The sequence below is a fragment of the Amphiura filiformis genome, chromosome 9, assembly GCF_039555335.1.
Source record: "Amphiura filiformis chromosome 9, Afil_fr2py, whole genome shotgun sequence".
Classification (NCBI taxonomy): Eukaryota; Metazoa; Echinodermata; class Ophiuroidea; order Amphilepidida; family Amphiuridae; genus Amphiura; species Amphiura filiformis.
Genome location: NC_092636.1, coordinates 62,867,680 through 62,882,826, shown reverse-complemented (window position 1 = coordinate 62,882,826; position 15,147 = coordinate 62,867,680). Strand labels below are relative to the sequence as shown.

General features: G+C 36.8%; 1 protein-coding gene across 1 annotated transcript in view; it reads left to right on the top strand.

The window, feature by feature from the left end:
* The first annotated feature begins 1,704 nt into the window (after nucleotides 1–1,704).
* Nucleotides 1,705–15,147, top strand: part of LOC140161302 (cyclic nucleotide-binding domain-containing protein 2-like) — a 36,103-nt gene continuing 22,660 nt past the window's right edge. Inside the window, 3 exon segments of the mRNA XM_072184774.1 lie at nucleotides 1,705–2,234; nucleotides 4,359–4,427; nucleotides 10,122–10,287. Coding sequence (XP_072040875.1) covers nucleotides 2,062–2,234; nucleotides 4,359–4,427; nucleotides 10,122–10,287 — 408 coding nt within the window. The 5' untranslated portion in view covers nucleotides 1,705–2,061.

The window sequence follows — 15,147 nt, the reverse complement described above, 5'->3', positions numbered from 1 at the left end:
ATATCAACAATAACCACAATGGGGGAATATTTACTTGGAGAATTATTTGCCCAATTAATTGACTTGCGCATGCGTGCAAATAAGTATAAATTGATCAAAAGTATACATTGAATCGTAGTAATGTTCCAATTAGGCCAAGTCATTTTATAGATATACACTCAGATCATGAGATATACCGGGGATATTTAATGTTTGTTGCGAATAAAAACACAAAAGGCGAGTGAGATGGCAGGAGCAATATTTTCCAGTTTTAACCATTTAGCAGATTAACTATATACCTCACAGGGACCGCCAACATTTTCGGATTCCCCCTTGTTTTCCCAATTTTCTTCATTTCAAAACTTAACATTTCCCCTCATGGTTCAAATAAAACGTTCAGATTCCCTTTCAAGACCCCCCCCCAAGTTCCGACCTCAAAACCGGAATATGGCGGGATACTCAGCAGTCACTTAGGGGCGCACCATTAGATTTCCAGGGGTGGGGGCATGGGAATTTGTTGGAAAAAAAAACTTCGCCCACTGAGACGAAAAAAACAACTTTGCCCACTAGTGAGACTCATTGATGAGTAAAAAAAAATTTCCCCCACCCAACTTTGTATAAAGGTATACATTAAAATTGAAAAATAAATACCTCGCCGCGGCGAAAAAAATGTTTTCCTGCCTTCTGAGGCGAAAAAAAAAAAATTCTGCCTGACCCAAACTCCCATGCCCCCCCTGAGAATCTAATGGTGCGTCCCTTACTTATTAATACATTGATGAAGGAAATAGATACACGCATTTATATTTCCATGTTATATAGGTATTGCTGTTTGTGAGTTAAGGCAATAGTATATTAAAACGAAAGTTTTGGGCGTTTTCTGACTCCCGAGAACAGTCATGCACATGTGGCGGAAAGACATCCCGTTTATATCAAGCCTCGGGATACAAGTCCCTCTTGTGTGTCAGCTTTATTTGTAATTGTCTCAATATTTGAGTGAAAACGCCGTCAGGTCATGCCCCTCCTAACCTCCTAAACGGGATCATGTTTTCAAAATATATCGATGGAGCTAAAAGCGTTATTTTTTCTTGCAAAAGAATTTTAAATTTAATATATCAAATCTATTTCATTTATGGTCAATTTTTATAAGCTCCGCTTTGGTGGGGCTCCATGTTCTTTTTTGTCTTCTTCTTTTTAAATAGGTCGCTGAACCACATATTTATATGAACGGTTATATTATTATTAATATTATTATAGGATACATTTGAAAAGAAATGACATTAACATTTGTTCCATTAGCCTAACATTAGCATATTGAATGAATAGGCCTATCCAAACGTAATTTGGTTTTCACTGTTTCTTCCGTATATTTTGTCATTCGTAATTGATAAGTTTGTTCTTCCACTAGCTAAAACAATGAAATGATTTAATATGATTATAACTGGATGCTATACTTGATGCAACTAGGAATTGAGACAGTGTAATTGTATGACTTCCAAAATACTGTAGATTGTATATCTCCGTTGTCAAGGTAACAAACTATGGTAATGGGACGCTCGACCCGCAGCATATGTGCAGAGTTTAAGTTCACAGCAAGTATAAATAAAATATTGAAATATGATTCATATTACGTGTTAACAGATAGCGCAACAGACATATCTAATAACTACAGATACACATAGCGTCAATTTATATGTTGCCCTATTGCTTGGTTTCACGGTGTGTGGCTGTATGGAAAATGTCTACTATGTCGACAAATTTGGCGAAGTTTGTTAAAATATCGGTGCAGTCTACATTCCACTTGGCCAATCTTCCTCTGTGCTGATTTGCAAAGCTTCAGTTGGATAATACAGAGAATATCATCAGAGTTTAATTTCGAAAGTTCATTGAAACGTTTGTTAAAAGTTGTCTCGAGCTATGGTATGTTACATAATTCGATGAGGAACTTCTTACTCGGACACTTGAGCTCAATGTTGTACTGCGTTACACACCAGCCTCTTTCAACGAGACGAAATGAACATTGCTATTGCTTATTTCGCACCAGAAAGTCTCAGTAAACATTTTAATTAGTCGAGGAACGTCGTGATGATAAGTCAATTGAACTCCACGCTTCCCAATGGACAGAGTGTGCATCTGCACAAACATGACAGGCATCAATCACCAAAACGAGACTATTCTAGTATTCCGGACACATTGGCATTTTCACACAAATTTCGACAACTCACTTTACGAAGAGGTGCCACAATTCATGTTGTCAGGTAAGCTCCGTTTAAAGCTCAGTAAGTCTCTTTAGAAAGATGTGAGTATGCAGATATCATATCGCTCATTTTAAAACTCGACAAGCCTCTTTACAAGACATGCTACAATTCCTGTCGTTATTTAAGCTCAGTTTAAGTCTCTGTAACATTTTTCAGAGAGGTATACCACAATTCATGTCGTTAGGTAAACTCTGTTCAAAGCTCATCAACTCTTACAAAAAATGTATCATTAATATAGATACGCTCATTTTAAAACTCATCTTTTAACTCTACAAACTCTGACATACTACAATGCACGTCGCTATTTCAGCCCAGTTTAAAGTTCTGCAACTCTTTTTTATAATTCATGTCGTTAGATAAGCTCTGTTCAAAGCTCGTCAACTCTTACATGATGTATCATTATTTTAAAACTCATCAAGGCTACAAAGACACGCTACAACTTAGCCCGCAACATAGTCATGCCGTTATGTTAGCTCAGTTTAAATCTCAACACTCTCTTTTAGAGGTGACATTATTCATGTCGTTAGGTAAGCTCTGCAACCCAAACATGATAAAGCTGTGCCCTGATTAATGTCGTTCCGTAAGCACAGTTTAGAGCGAAAGCAACTCTTTTTTTAAAAGCCATAAACCCGCTTAACGAAGATTAACCCGAAATGTGCAGTACTAAACCATTATATTAATCGATTGTCCAATGCAAATTCCTTACCACGTGATAATATTAATCCAATGAGCGATCGAATTGTCCGCTACGGTCGACTAATCCAATCGATAATGATGCTATTGACATATGTACGGGCGGATCTCCAATGCACTGACTACACTCTAAATTTCAAGGATTTAAAATAAATCCCAAGGGACTGTAGTTAGGGACCAATCAAGTGTTAGATTTAAAATTAAATCTTTAAGATTTAAAATTAAATCTTTAAGATTTAAAATTCAAATCTATAAGATTAATTTTAAATCTAAAATTGATTGGTCCCTAACTACAGTCTTAAGGATTTATTTTTAAATCCTTGTAATTTAGAGTGTAAGTTTGGGGTATTTTTCACTGGTTTGCTATCATTTACTTATCAAGGCGGTCCCCCGTTATTATGAGGACTATGCTAATAATTTAAAGATTGACATAGAGAATAAACCATACTTGATTGACAGAAAGTACTAAATTTGTACCTATTACGGTTTCGTGGCACCAATCTTCCAAATGCGACCAAGTCAGGGCGGCCCGGTGAAGCAAAATGTGCATTGGATTAACACGGGAGTTTGGATAAGATGTAGATTTCCTTTCTCATACAAATGTATGGTCCCTCGTTATTAAAGATTGTACCGGGTTCAAAATTCAGATATTTTGAAAAGAATAAGTAATTGAAACATAGAGCAAGTACTAAAATAATAATAAATACTAAATAAAATAATATACTTTTTGATATATGACGCTAACTAGTTCATCTCCTATATCTACAACACAGCGCTACCAGTACGGGTCAATTGCCTGTTGTGAGTGCCCCTGTGTTCTGTGCATACATGTAGTTAACAATAACTGCATGATGTGCTACAAATTCACGTCATTAGCACAGTGGTTAGGTAGCGCAGTTCAAAGCACAGCAACTCTCTTTACATTAAGCGGTGCTACAATTCATATTATCTTGTTAGGGATGAAATCAAAACTCGGCCACCGGTTGAACCGCATTCCATTGTTTAGAACAATAGAAACCGGCTCCAGCCGGACGGAACCGCCGGAACCGGCGGTCGACCACCGGTCGAGTTTTGATTTCATCCCTAATAGGTGGTTCAGTTTAAAGCTCAGCAACTCTCTATAAGAGCTAGGTGTTACAATTCATGTCGTTATAGGTAAGCTCAATTTAACCTCACAACTCACCAACTCAGTCTCTTTACAAAGAGGTGCTAAAATTGTTGTGTTCAGTTTAAAGCTCATCAGCGCTCAAAGATTTGCTACATTGCTCAGTTTAAGCTTAGCAACTCTCTCGTTACAAAAGGGTGCTACACTTTATATGGTTAAATAAGCTCAGTTTAAAGCTCAACAAACATTTGTAAAAGAATGCCATGGTTCTCAATATTTCAACCTTAAGTATTAACACATTATTTTCTTTTTTTTTAACTTTCAAGCAAATCACCGCAAACACATGGCGCTAAGCGACGTACCAAGTCCGCATGCCAGAGGCCGGCAAAAAATGTGTAAGTACAGTATATAATTATTAATGATCAATACTACTTCTGATTGCAATCTCCGCGTGTCCTAAAGGAATGTGCTAACCAGATTGCATCTCCCCTTTGTCATATTTTTAATATGTCAATTGATTCAGGTAATTTACCCAGTGATTGGTTGAAGGCCAATGTAATTCCAGTTTACAAAAAATCTGATAAGCAGAAAGTTGGTAATTATCGTCCAGGGCTGATATTCATAAAACCACGCTAGGCCTAGTTGACAGCTAAAATTGACTTTAGCAAGCTGCTAAGCCTAGCTGATTGCTAATTCTTATTCATAAAACCCAGTTAGAGTTAGCAACATTCTAAAATTTTGCCAAAACTTAGAGTTGATCTGGGGCAGCGCTAAGTCACTAGTTGACAACTAGTCAGTCTGCATTTGCATAATATTAATATTAATATTTTCTTAAAATAATTATAAATTAATATTAATATTAATAATATTAAGCATTTGCATATTAATGCAAATGCTAACAACTTAATAATTGATATTTTAATATAAACTGCATATTATTAATATTAACATTAATTAATATTAATATTAATTAATAATATTAATTAATATATAATATGCAGTAATAATATTAATATTATTAAATAATATTATTAATATATTAAAGAAAGCAGCAAGTTTAAAAAGCCCCCACCTCGGCTCACTTTTTGAAACTTGGTCCCATTTTGAATATCAACAGCAAATCGGTGTTTTTAACGTTTAAACAATAGCATCATTGCCATTAACATGCCTACTTGTTATTCGTTTAATTCAATCATTGGTCATGAACTTAATAATTATTATAAAACAAAACATATATAGGATATTGGCCAAGAACAACATAATAACCTTTCTGATCGTTCCAAAATGCTAACAACTTAATATCGCATCGGCACATTAAAGATACATAACACTTCTGGAAATGTTTTAAGTTGATAATTATGACAAAGATTAAATCAGTATCTTTTACAAATGGGACCAAGTTTCAAAAAGTGAGCCGAGGTGGGGGCTTTTTAAACTTGCTAAATATTAATATATAATTATATTAATTAATAATATTATTAATATTAATTATATTAATAATTAATATTAAATATTATATTAAAATTTAATATTAAATATTAATAAATAATATATAATAACATTAATATTAATTAATGTTAATGCTAACATTTGCATTATGACAAAGTTTAAATCAGTATCTTTTTCAAGTTTCAAAAAGTGAGCCGATTATAATTGATATTAATTTAATCGGCACATTAAAGATACATAACACTTTAAACTTGCTGCTTGCTTTGCATCAATTATTGACTTGAATTCTTCATATTTATCGCTAAGAAATAGAGCTTCAACTTCCGAGAAGTTGTTCTTTCTCGGACGCTTATTTGAAGGCTTACTCATGGTGGACATTTTGTTATGATTTGCCGTAACAACCTTGTAGGCCTATATAGCTTACAAAATACACATGTAATTTTATTAACGAAATCTCAATGAAGACCATCAGCAATGAGTCATTACATTTTGATCATTTTGACTGTGGTTCAGAGCTCAAGTATAATAGACATGTATTATATAAGCCTATTGTATTAGATGTTACACAACTGTTGAAGGCCATAGCACCCAAAACACCCAAATAAGTTATCAGCTAAATATTTCTAGTTGATAGCTAGTTAGCAAAGTGTTTAGCAAGGTTTTATGAATAAGAAATTAGTTGATTGCTACGTAGCTATCAACTAGTGGATTTAGCATCTTGCTAAGCACTAGTTGGTTGCTAATTTAGCAAGGCTTTATGAATATCGGCCCAGGTTCACTTTTATTTATAATGTTATCTTCCCTGAAATAAAGTCCAAGTTATATGATCTTCAGCATGGTTTTATTAAGGGACGGTCAACTACTACTCAACTCCTTACCGTTTTTCATGAGGTTAGTGCTGCTATTGACAATGCTGGGCAAGTCGATATGATTTATCTTGATTTTTCAAAAGCTTTCGATAGCGTCTCCCACAAACTTCCTTTGCACAAAATACAATCCTTTGGCATTCATTCCAACCTCCTGAACTGGTTTAGTGCTTATCTTACTGGACGGGAGCAGAGAGTGGTTGTTGATGGGGTGAATTCTGACTGGCTCCCTGTCATTTCTGGTGTCCCCCAAGGTTCGATCTTGGGACCTTTACTTTTTGTTCTTTTTATTAACGACTTGCCCAGCGTTGCCAAACATGCAAATGTTGCTCTTTTTGCGGATGATTCCAAGTGCTACAAAAATATTAGCAGTACTTCTGATTGTAAGCTACTGCAATCAGACTTGGATGCTTTGTATAATTGGAGTTTGATGTGGGAGCTCAACTTCCATCCCTCAAAATGTCAGGTTATTACCATGTCCAGACGCATAAATCAAGTTCAATTTGCCTATAAGATGAATGGTATTACCCTTGAGAAAATTGATGCCATTAAAGATATTGGTGTTAATGTTTCAGACAGACTTGACTGGAGTAATCATGTAAAACAAGTGGTTAAAAAGAGCAACAGAAAGATGGGGATGATCATGCGAACAGTTGGTTTTAATGCACCAGTGACTAAGACTCTTTATACTGCCCTTGTCAGGAGTGACCTTGAGTATGGTAGCTGTCTTTGGAGCGGGACCTCAAAACAAAATGTCCAGCTTATTGAAGGTGTCTAAAGACGGGCTACCAAATTCATTATGCACTATCCTGACATGGACTATAAAGAGCGGTTAACCAGTCTTGATCTTCTTCCACTATCATCCAGAAGGGAACTTGGTGATCTCGGCTTTTTTCATAGATGCAAGTTGGGGCAATATGATTTAGATGTAGTATAAGTTTGTTGTTTTTAAAAGTAAAAACCAACAGAACCATCCCACCACTAGGCTCTCTGCAGATCCTCTTATGTTATCTTTTCAGAGGTGTAAGACTGAATCCCACAAACAATCATACTTCAACCGCATTGTTCCCTTGTGGAACCAGCTGCCTCTGGAAACCAGATTATCCAATTCCATTTCTTCTTTCAAATTTCAAGCTCTGGATTTTTTGAAGTCTCAATTTTATTCCAAATTTGTTCCTTCTGATACCTGCACTTGGTTTTCCACTTGCAGATGCCCAAATTGTAGGCCCATTTAAGGTCTTGCCCCTGGCTTTCCATTCTTTTTTCCAAATTATTTAGGTTTTTTCCTAGGTGGGATGGTTCTAGAGGTGAATTTACACCTGTTTATCCCAGCCTATTTGCTGGTCTTTTAACATGTTGTTTTTAAAAAAAAAAAGCTTTTATATTATATTTTTCAAAATTTTGATGTGCAATATTGTTATACATGTATGTACCAGTGATGAAGTCTAATAAATAAATAAATAAATAAATAAATAAAAAATACATTTACATTGTTACATTGGTTTGTTTGTTTGTTTTGTTTGTTTGATTGGTTGTTTTGTTTTCTTGACTTTCTTTTTGTCATTGATTATGGTGGTCTAACAGGGCAAAGGACATAAGACAAAACAAAAGTGCAAAAAAGTCTGTAGAAATTTGGGACTTCAGCTACAAAGTTATTTGATTGTGATTTTTGTCGAAGTCGATTGTGTTCACATTGTCCGTTTACCGCAGTATTTGACGGTCTTTCCCGAAATATCTACGATTGATACTCCTGCCAAAATACTGGTATTTTGAAACAATGCTGAAATGCCGGTATATTGTGATGGTCTTTTTCACGGTCGACCTCTGTGTTTTGACACCGTCTTTTGTCAAAATCCGAACAATTTGACATGGGCTTTGGAGAAGTGCCGATATTTTGACTCGGCCATTTCCCCGAAATTGTTGCCATTGCTGAATGTCAGTATTGTAACACAGCCCTCACCGGAATGTCGTAGTCTTTGCCCAAATGCTACCCTTGGCGCCCGTCTTTTGCCTAAATGCTGCGGTAGACATGGGTCCATTGCCGAAATCTCGGCGTTTTGTCAGGCCCTTTTCACGAAATGCCGGTATTTTGTGATACTATCTTTTTGAAGAAGTTGGATGATGTCGTCAGCACTCAATTTTGTTCTATCTTTAAGAGATTTGTCACTTGAGTTGCCTGAATTTGATGATGTCGAGTGATTTCTCAATTGGGGAGGGATACGACATACATCATGCGAGTTAAAAGTGTCACCAACGAAGGTCGTATCACTCGATCACGTATACGACCCACAGTCACCCACTGCTCAAAACAAAAACATCATCATTTCCGAGAAATGTCCAACAAGCCGTTTCGCGGGGAAAGCAGTGGACCATGTCACTAGTGCTCAAGCCATCAGCTCCGATGGCGAAAGCTGAAGTAGTGAGTACCTATTTAATAGATTTCAAGCAAAAATGTTTGAATTATACTTCACAGTTTATCCCTTATACATACACTGTGTCTTGAAAAGCTATTGTAGCCCACCAACCCTGTGGTTGAGAGACCAGGAAATAATTCCTGATATCTTATACCCTCGTTTGTATGCCTTTTCTTATCCTGCCCCACATGACAAGCACTGTTTAGCCAATCTAATCTTGTAGTGAGACAGAGACAGAGCCAGGACTTTTGTTTGCTCTGAGCATGTTTGCTGTTGGCTACCAGCCATCACCTGATTATAATATGCTTTACTGATTGGTGAGTAAGGGAAGGGTACTACAATAATGTTTCCTTAGTGATAAGGCAGCTGAGTATAGGCAAAATACACTGGATATTTCACACCGCCGGTTTACTGCTCATGGTGTCCAACTGTGTTCACGTAGAAGTTTATTAAGCATCTTATCAAGACTTTATCTGCATGGTATAATTGAATATGGTAGTGATATTTGTTATAAAGCTTATCTGGTTATTACTTTTACATAAGCTATAAGCTACTGGATATTTCTAGAGTTTCTGGCTGGCGAGTTATATAAGCTTTTGGCATTCATCATTGGTGTGATATAGGCATAGAATGTGTCAATCTAGACCTGTAGCACACCATGAATAATAAATTTCATGGCTTAAAAACCTAAATGCAAAATGAGGTTTTTTTAATTGTTTTTAGAGTCGGGATGTAGGTATCATTATGCCTCAAATCACTTATTTATTGTCAAATCAGTGCAGAGTATGTTAGATATGAAAATTGAGAGTTGAACAAATATGCCTGAACTTTGTCTTATTTTTAAAGACAATTCTTGTTTCATGATGTCCTTGGTGATTACCCATGACTATACAAGAAAACAGTAACACAGGTTGTCATGGTTGTCTCAAACAGCTGAATACACGTGTTAATTTCAACCCGTCTCGAGACATCTTTGAATCCCTCCAAAGAAAAGGACCATTGTAAAAGTATTGACGGTTTTCACGAACACACTTATTTCAATGTAAAAAAAAATATTTAAAAGCGAAACTATTTAGGCCCAAAATATAAATAAGCAACGGCTAAACTCAAAGTAAAACCCCAGAATGGGATAATATATTTTTGTTTGATCCAAAACAAAACAAGTCTAAAGCAGTATGCATGTACATATGGGTACAATTACTTTTGGGATAACCGTGAAGATATGCAAAATGTTTATTCAAACTCTCACACCGAGAATGTATATGCCGACAAAATCATGTACTAATCATGTAGTAAGAAGTTAGTGCAGATATTGTAAATAAATCTTATGTTTTTGTTTGTTTTATTTTTGCATCAAAAGACCAGCCAAGTTACGTAAGAGTAAAGGTCAAATATTGGACGGTCCTTCATTGACTGCTACGTCACGTCGCCATGGCAACCGGCCCCTCATCCAAGGGACATCACAAATATGCAAATATCGTACTGCTAACCATGTTAACGTTTCATATCTAAAGGCACTTGGCTCGGTAAGAAACACATTGAATTATTATTATATTAATTAATTGATTCATTGATTGATAAATTATTAATTGAATTAACTGCATGGAGGTAACTTAATAATTAAAATATTTATCTATAGGCCTATATGCATTCGTGATTTACTTATTGTTTATTTGCCCTTTTTTCTTTTTTTTTTTTTTTTTTTTTTTGGTTTATATTCATTTATTTTAATAAGCAAGTCAACTTTTCCAAATTATATATTTTGGAAGTGAGAAAAGCCATTTGCAAATGTCTCCTGACGAGCATGTGCGCTATATAATTTATAAAGTTAAAGTTTCTTTCAGTACGGAAGCATATTAGTGCCAAAAAGTAAAAAAAAAATTATTGCGAGTATTCGCAATGTTATTGTGAATATTCGCAGTGTTGTTGCGAATATTCGCAATAATTATTGAGTATAGAACTATCGACAGTAGATAGCTGGTGCAAAGCGTGAACATAAAACTATCTACGGTAGATAGCAGTGTGTGAGTATAAAGGTTTATACTCACACACTGCTATATTTACTGTAGTTAGTTTTATGTTCACATTAACATTGCGAATATTCGTAATAACGTTGCAAATATTCGCAATAACATTGCGAATATTCGTAATAATATTTAAATTTTTTTGTATTTATTTTTTTAAAACTTTCTGGCACTAATATGCTTCCGTATTTCAGTGATCCAAGCGAAAGTGTAAAAAAATAATTGTTTATAAATTGCTTAAAAGTGAAGGGTAAGTCATTCAAATTTGGTATTTTTGAAATGCAAAATTTGGCACTGAAAAACGAAGAAAACAGCAGTATTGACTAAGTTGAAGCCCCATTCAAATACATGCAGCTAATTTGAAACCGCCCTCCAATTATTTATCTCAAACGGAATCTCAAACTACGTAAATCCGCCTCCTGAGTACCCCCAACAAAAAAATGAAAGAAGAAGTGCCACTATGGATGATAAAAAATGAAAGAGAAAACCAGGAAGGCAAATGAAAAGAAAGGGGGCAAGGAGCCCTTTCCCCTTCAATCACACGATCACAATATAGCGTGATGCAACCGGAAATTGTTTTGGTCTCTGCCCCCAGCCCTGGCCAAGAAAGCTCCATACGCCCCCTGTAAGGAAAGGTCACCATCATGGTACATTAAATCATATTATTCCGATACGATATCAGTATTATAGATTTATTATTATTAGGTCTACCAATTTTCTAAGAAAGTTTTAAAGTCATCATGCTCTCCGTCAATCAACAAATCAATAACCCATAAGATGTGTCGTGGTTGTCTAGCAACCATTATCCTGGATCATTGAACTTGGTGAAAAGGATGCAATAGTCAATAGTTGACCACTTGAAGTCATTGTTGTTGACCATCTATATTGGAGAATAAGGTCAATCGTTCGCATTCCATATTCATGATATTGACCCAAGTATATGTTTATGCAAGGAAGATGATAAGTTTCTCTCTGCTACGGTTTTCGTAACATTATCGACACCAACTAAGAATCAAGTTTATCAACACATCATCAGTATAATAGTACTATCATCCTGATCTTCAAGTCTGTTGTGACGTGTCCCTCGAGAAATCTTATTTTATACACCTGTGTCATCTTATCTGCACGATGGAGTTATCTTTAATATTGAATAGTGCCGTGGTTTGTAGGTCATGAAATCAATCAAGATCATAAAGATTCGACGAAGTTGGTCTGGAAAATGTGCTTCAAAATGTGTATATACTCCTGCTGAAGATGAAGAAAACTCCAAATACCTCAAGGAAATCTTATCATAGCATATGGATATAATATTGTGACAGCAACATGGCATTGGTTCGACAGCTGAGTGACTCCCTCTCAGAACCACTATCAGATCTTCCCAGATTTAGACGAGGTTCTATTCTTGAGAAGAAGCCACGATTAAAACGACAAGGCAGTGACTTGTCAACTCGTATGAGACAAATGTCTGTTCTTCCACCAACACAACATGTGCACAGGAGAATTGTACCGGTAGCTGACAATATCAGAAGAAGAGAAAGTCTTTACAAAGCTACTGTCAGCAGCACTAGTCTTACCCAGGCCCAGTTTCACGCAGAGCTTATAGACTCTCTACCATTGGATAATGGGAAACAAACTGAAACTGGTTGGTCAAGAAAAGCCAGGCGAGGATCATTACTTACTGAACATTTGAGTTTGTTATCAGACGATAACCGACATGTCAATTCAAGAAGGAAATTAGATCTGGTGAAGAGAGGGAACGCGGGTAGGCGTCAAGAATCTGTTGAATCTCTGACAGAAAATGATATGGATGTTAATTCACGGCGTCAAAAATTCGGCGTGGAAGCAAGCACAAGCTAAAAAGGCAAGGCACTTTTCCTCAACTTGTGAAGAAAGTCAGTCTCGTCAACATACTTGGTCGCAATTCGACAGGTCGTAATGGAAACCACAAGAAACTGACGGCGTTTCAAATGGAACGATTGAAAAGAAAAGCGGTAGGTGTTGTAATAGGAAATACCCTTTTCGCCTGGTTCCATTCACGGGACGTTGAAAAGTATCCTGAAGAAGAAGAAGAAGAAGAAAAGATATAAAAATAAAGAAATAGTTAAGACAACTCATGAACACTGAAAGCCAAACTGGAGTCGGGTGACTCTATAAAAGCAGAGTCCAGCCAGCGACCCTATGTCAAAAGCGACTCAATATTGGGAGCCATCTGATTCCCTTGAGTCATAATTTGTTGACTCCGCTAAAGAGTCACCGTTGATGACTCTACAAAGGAGTCACTTGACTTCCAATGTGTAGTAATTTTACTAGACATGGCTGGACTCTGCTTCTAGGGTAACCCAGACCCGGGGGGGTGCACTTCAATTTGAAATGGATATAGGTGTAGGGCTGGCACTTTCGCACTAAGGGGCATTCGGTGAGAGCAAAATGTAAAAAATACGGGGTCATTGGGTGAGAGCATGACTTTTGGCATTCGGTGAGAGCAAAATGTAAAAAATATGGGGTGATTGGGTGAGAACATGACCTTTTTTTTTTAAATGGAATCTTTGGGTGAGAACCGAAATAGCGCCACAGAAACCTCCAAAATCAAAATGTAGTTCTAAATGGCTTCAAATTTCTTTGTTTTTTTCAAAATAAGTAACAAAATCAGGAATAAATGAAAGTTGCCCTACATACGCGTCACCTCCAAAGTTGGAGTGCCCCCCCCCGGAAACCCAGACTCCATTTATAGAGTCACCCGGCTCCATTACAGGGTCACTTCAACAGTCCGACTCCAGGTAGGAAAGCTTACTATTAAGTATAATTAGCTTTACCTCACCGTCAGGTTAAAATTCTCCTGTGGAATCCAGCTCAAGACCAAGTTAGCCTACAGCATGAAAATACCACATCACACCAATGTCCAAACACCAACACATGATACACCGTAAGAATGACCAACATGCTGACCAGTAGCAGCATGAATGCAAACTAACCGCTACCACAGCAATACATGTACCACGTTGATGACTCTGAATGTAGAGTCAATTAGCTCCACGGGTAGAGTCAATTGACTCTGTAGTGAAAGTCAGGTCCGACTCCTTTTTAGAGTCGCATGTTAATTGACTCGGGTAGAGTCAACTGACTCTCTTGTGACAGTCAGGCGTATCGTTGGCCATGTCTATCAGTTTTCGAGTGGGTCCGGTCGAGTGAGCTATTTCTTGGTCGACCGGGCTAAATCCGCACGACCGAGCATCTTAACCAATCACGCAATGAGCCCACTCGGTCTTACAGTTTTCCATTCGGCCAAGATTATCGACTGGACTTTTGACCCGCCCACAGAGCGTGGAGGTTGTGAAAAAGGCACGTGGAAAGAGCATGATAATAATTTTGTTGGCTATCTGATATAACCGGTAGTAGCTACGCCATAATATAATCACAGGGGTATTCACAACTCTACTGCAATAAACGGGCCGGCTCAATTAAAATCTGTGAACGTGAATATATTTATTTGCGGGATTACCAATTGTATGTTATTTGTATTAATATTGTATTGTGTTATAAAAGGCATCGCAGAGCTAAATTTCTAAATACTGTTGCTTTATTAATTTGATATTGTTATTTTAAAATTATATAAGACACATCGAATGCAACACATGGATGGATGACATTATCGGGTGCTGCAAGCTGAGAAGGCCTATTCATATAGTTTGAACCAAAATATATGGATATAATTATTCCAAGTATCATATATCTTTTCCCACTTATACACAGCTCAAAAATACTAAACATGACTGTATAACTATAAGACAGTAAAGCATATACAGGTCCGGCAATGCAGCAACTTCATTTGCCATCATATCATTGCGTGTAATTTTCCGTGATACTAGGCGTGGCCTTCAAAACTGGTATGCCCACCTAGAAAATACGATAAAGGACCGGTTTCTTGGTTGTAGGACACTCAGCCCATTGGGCGTATGATCAGTCGTGTGCCAATCAGTTTAGTAAGTTTTTAAAAAAGCCATATATTTAATTTCACACATTTAGTGTTAGTCATATTTAATATGTATAAATTAGGGGGTAATCTATAAAAATAATATCCATTGAGGTAGCACCCCCGCTAGCCCCGTTTGAAGTCTGAGAGGCTTTGTCTCTAGACAAGCTTCGAGAACTGGCCCATGAGTGAACCCTGCATGTATTAAGTGAATTCGGTACGAGTGGGTTTATGTAGCCAATCAGATTGTAGATCCCGGTCGACGTCGCATGTACATTATAAAAGGTGCTGTAAACTTGAGCTAACGAGCGGGATTCAGATGCCGATTCAGGTGACCACATGTGTCAATCATGAATAAGCAAACTTTACGACCGGGTCTCATTGGCTGATTG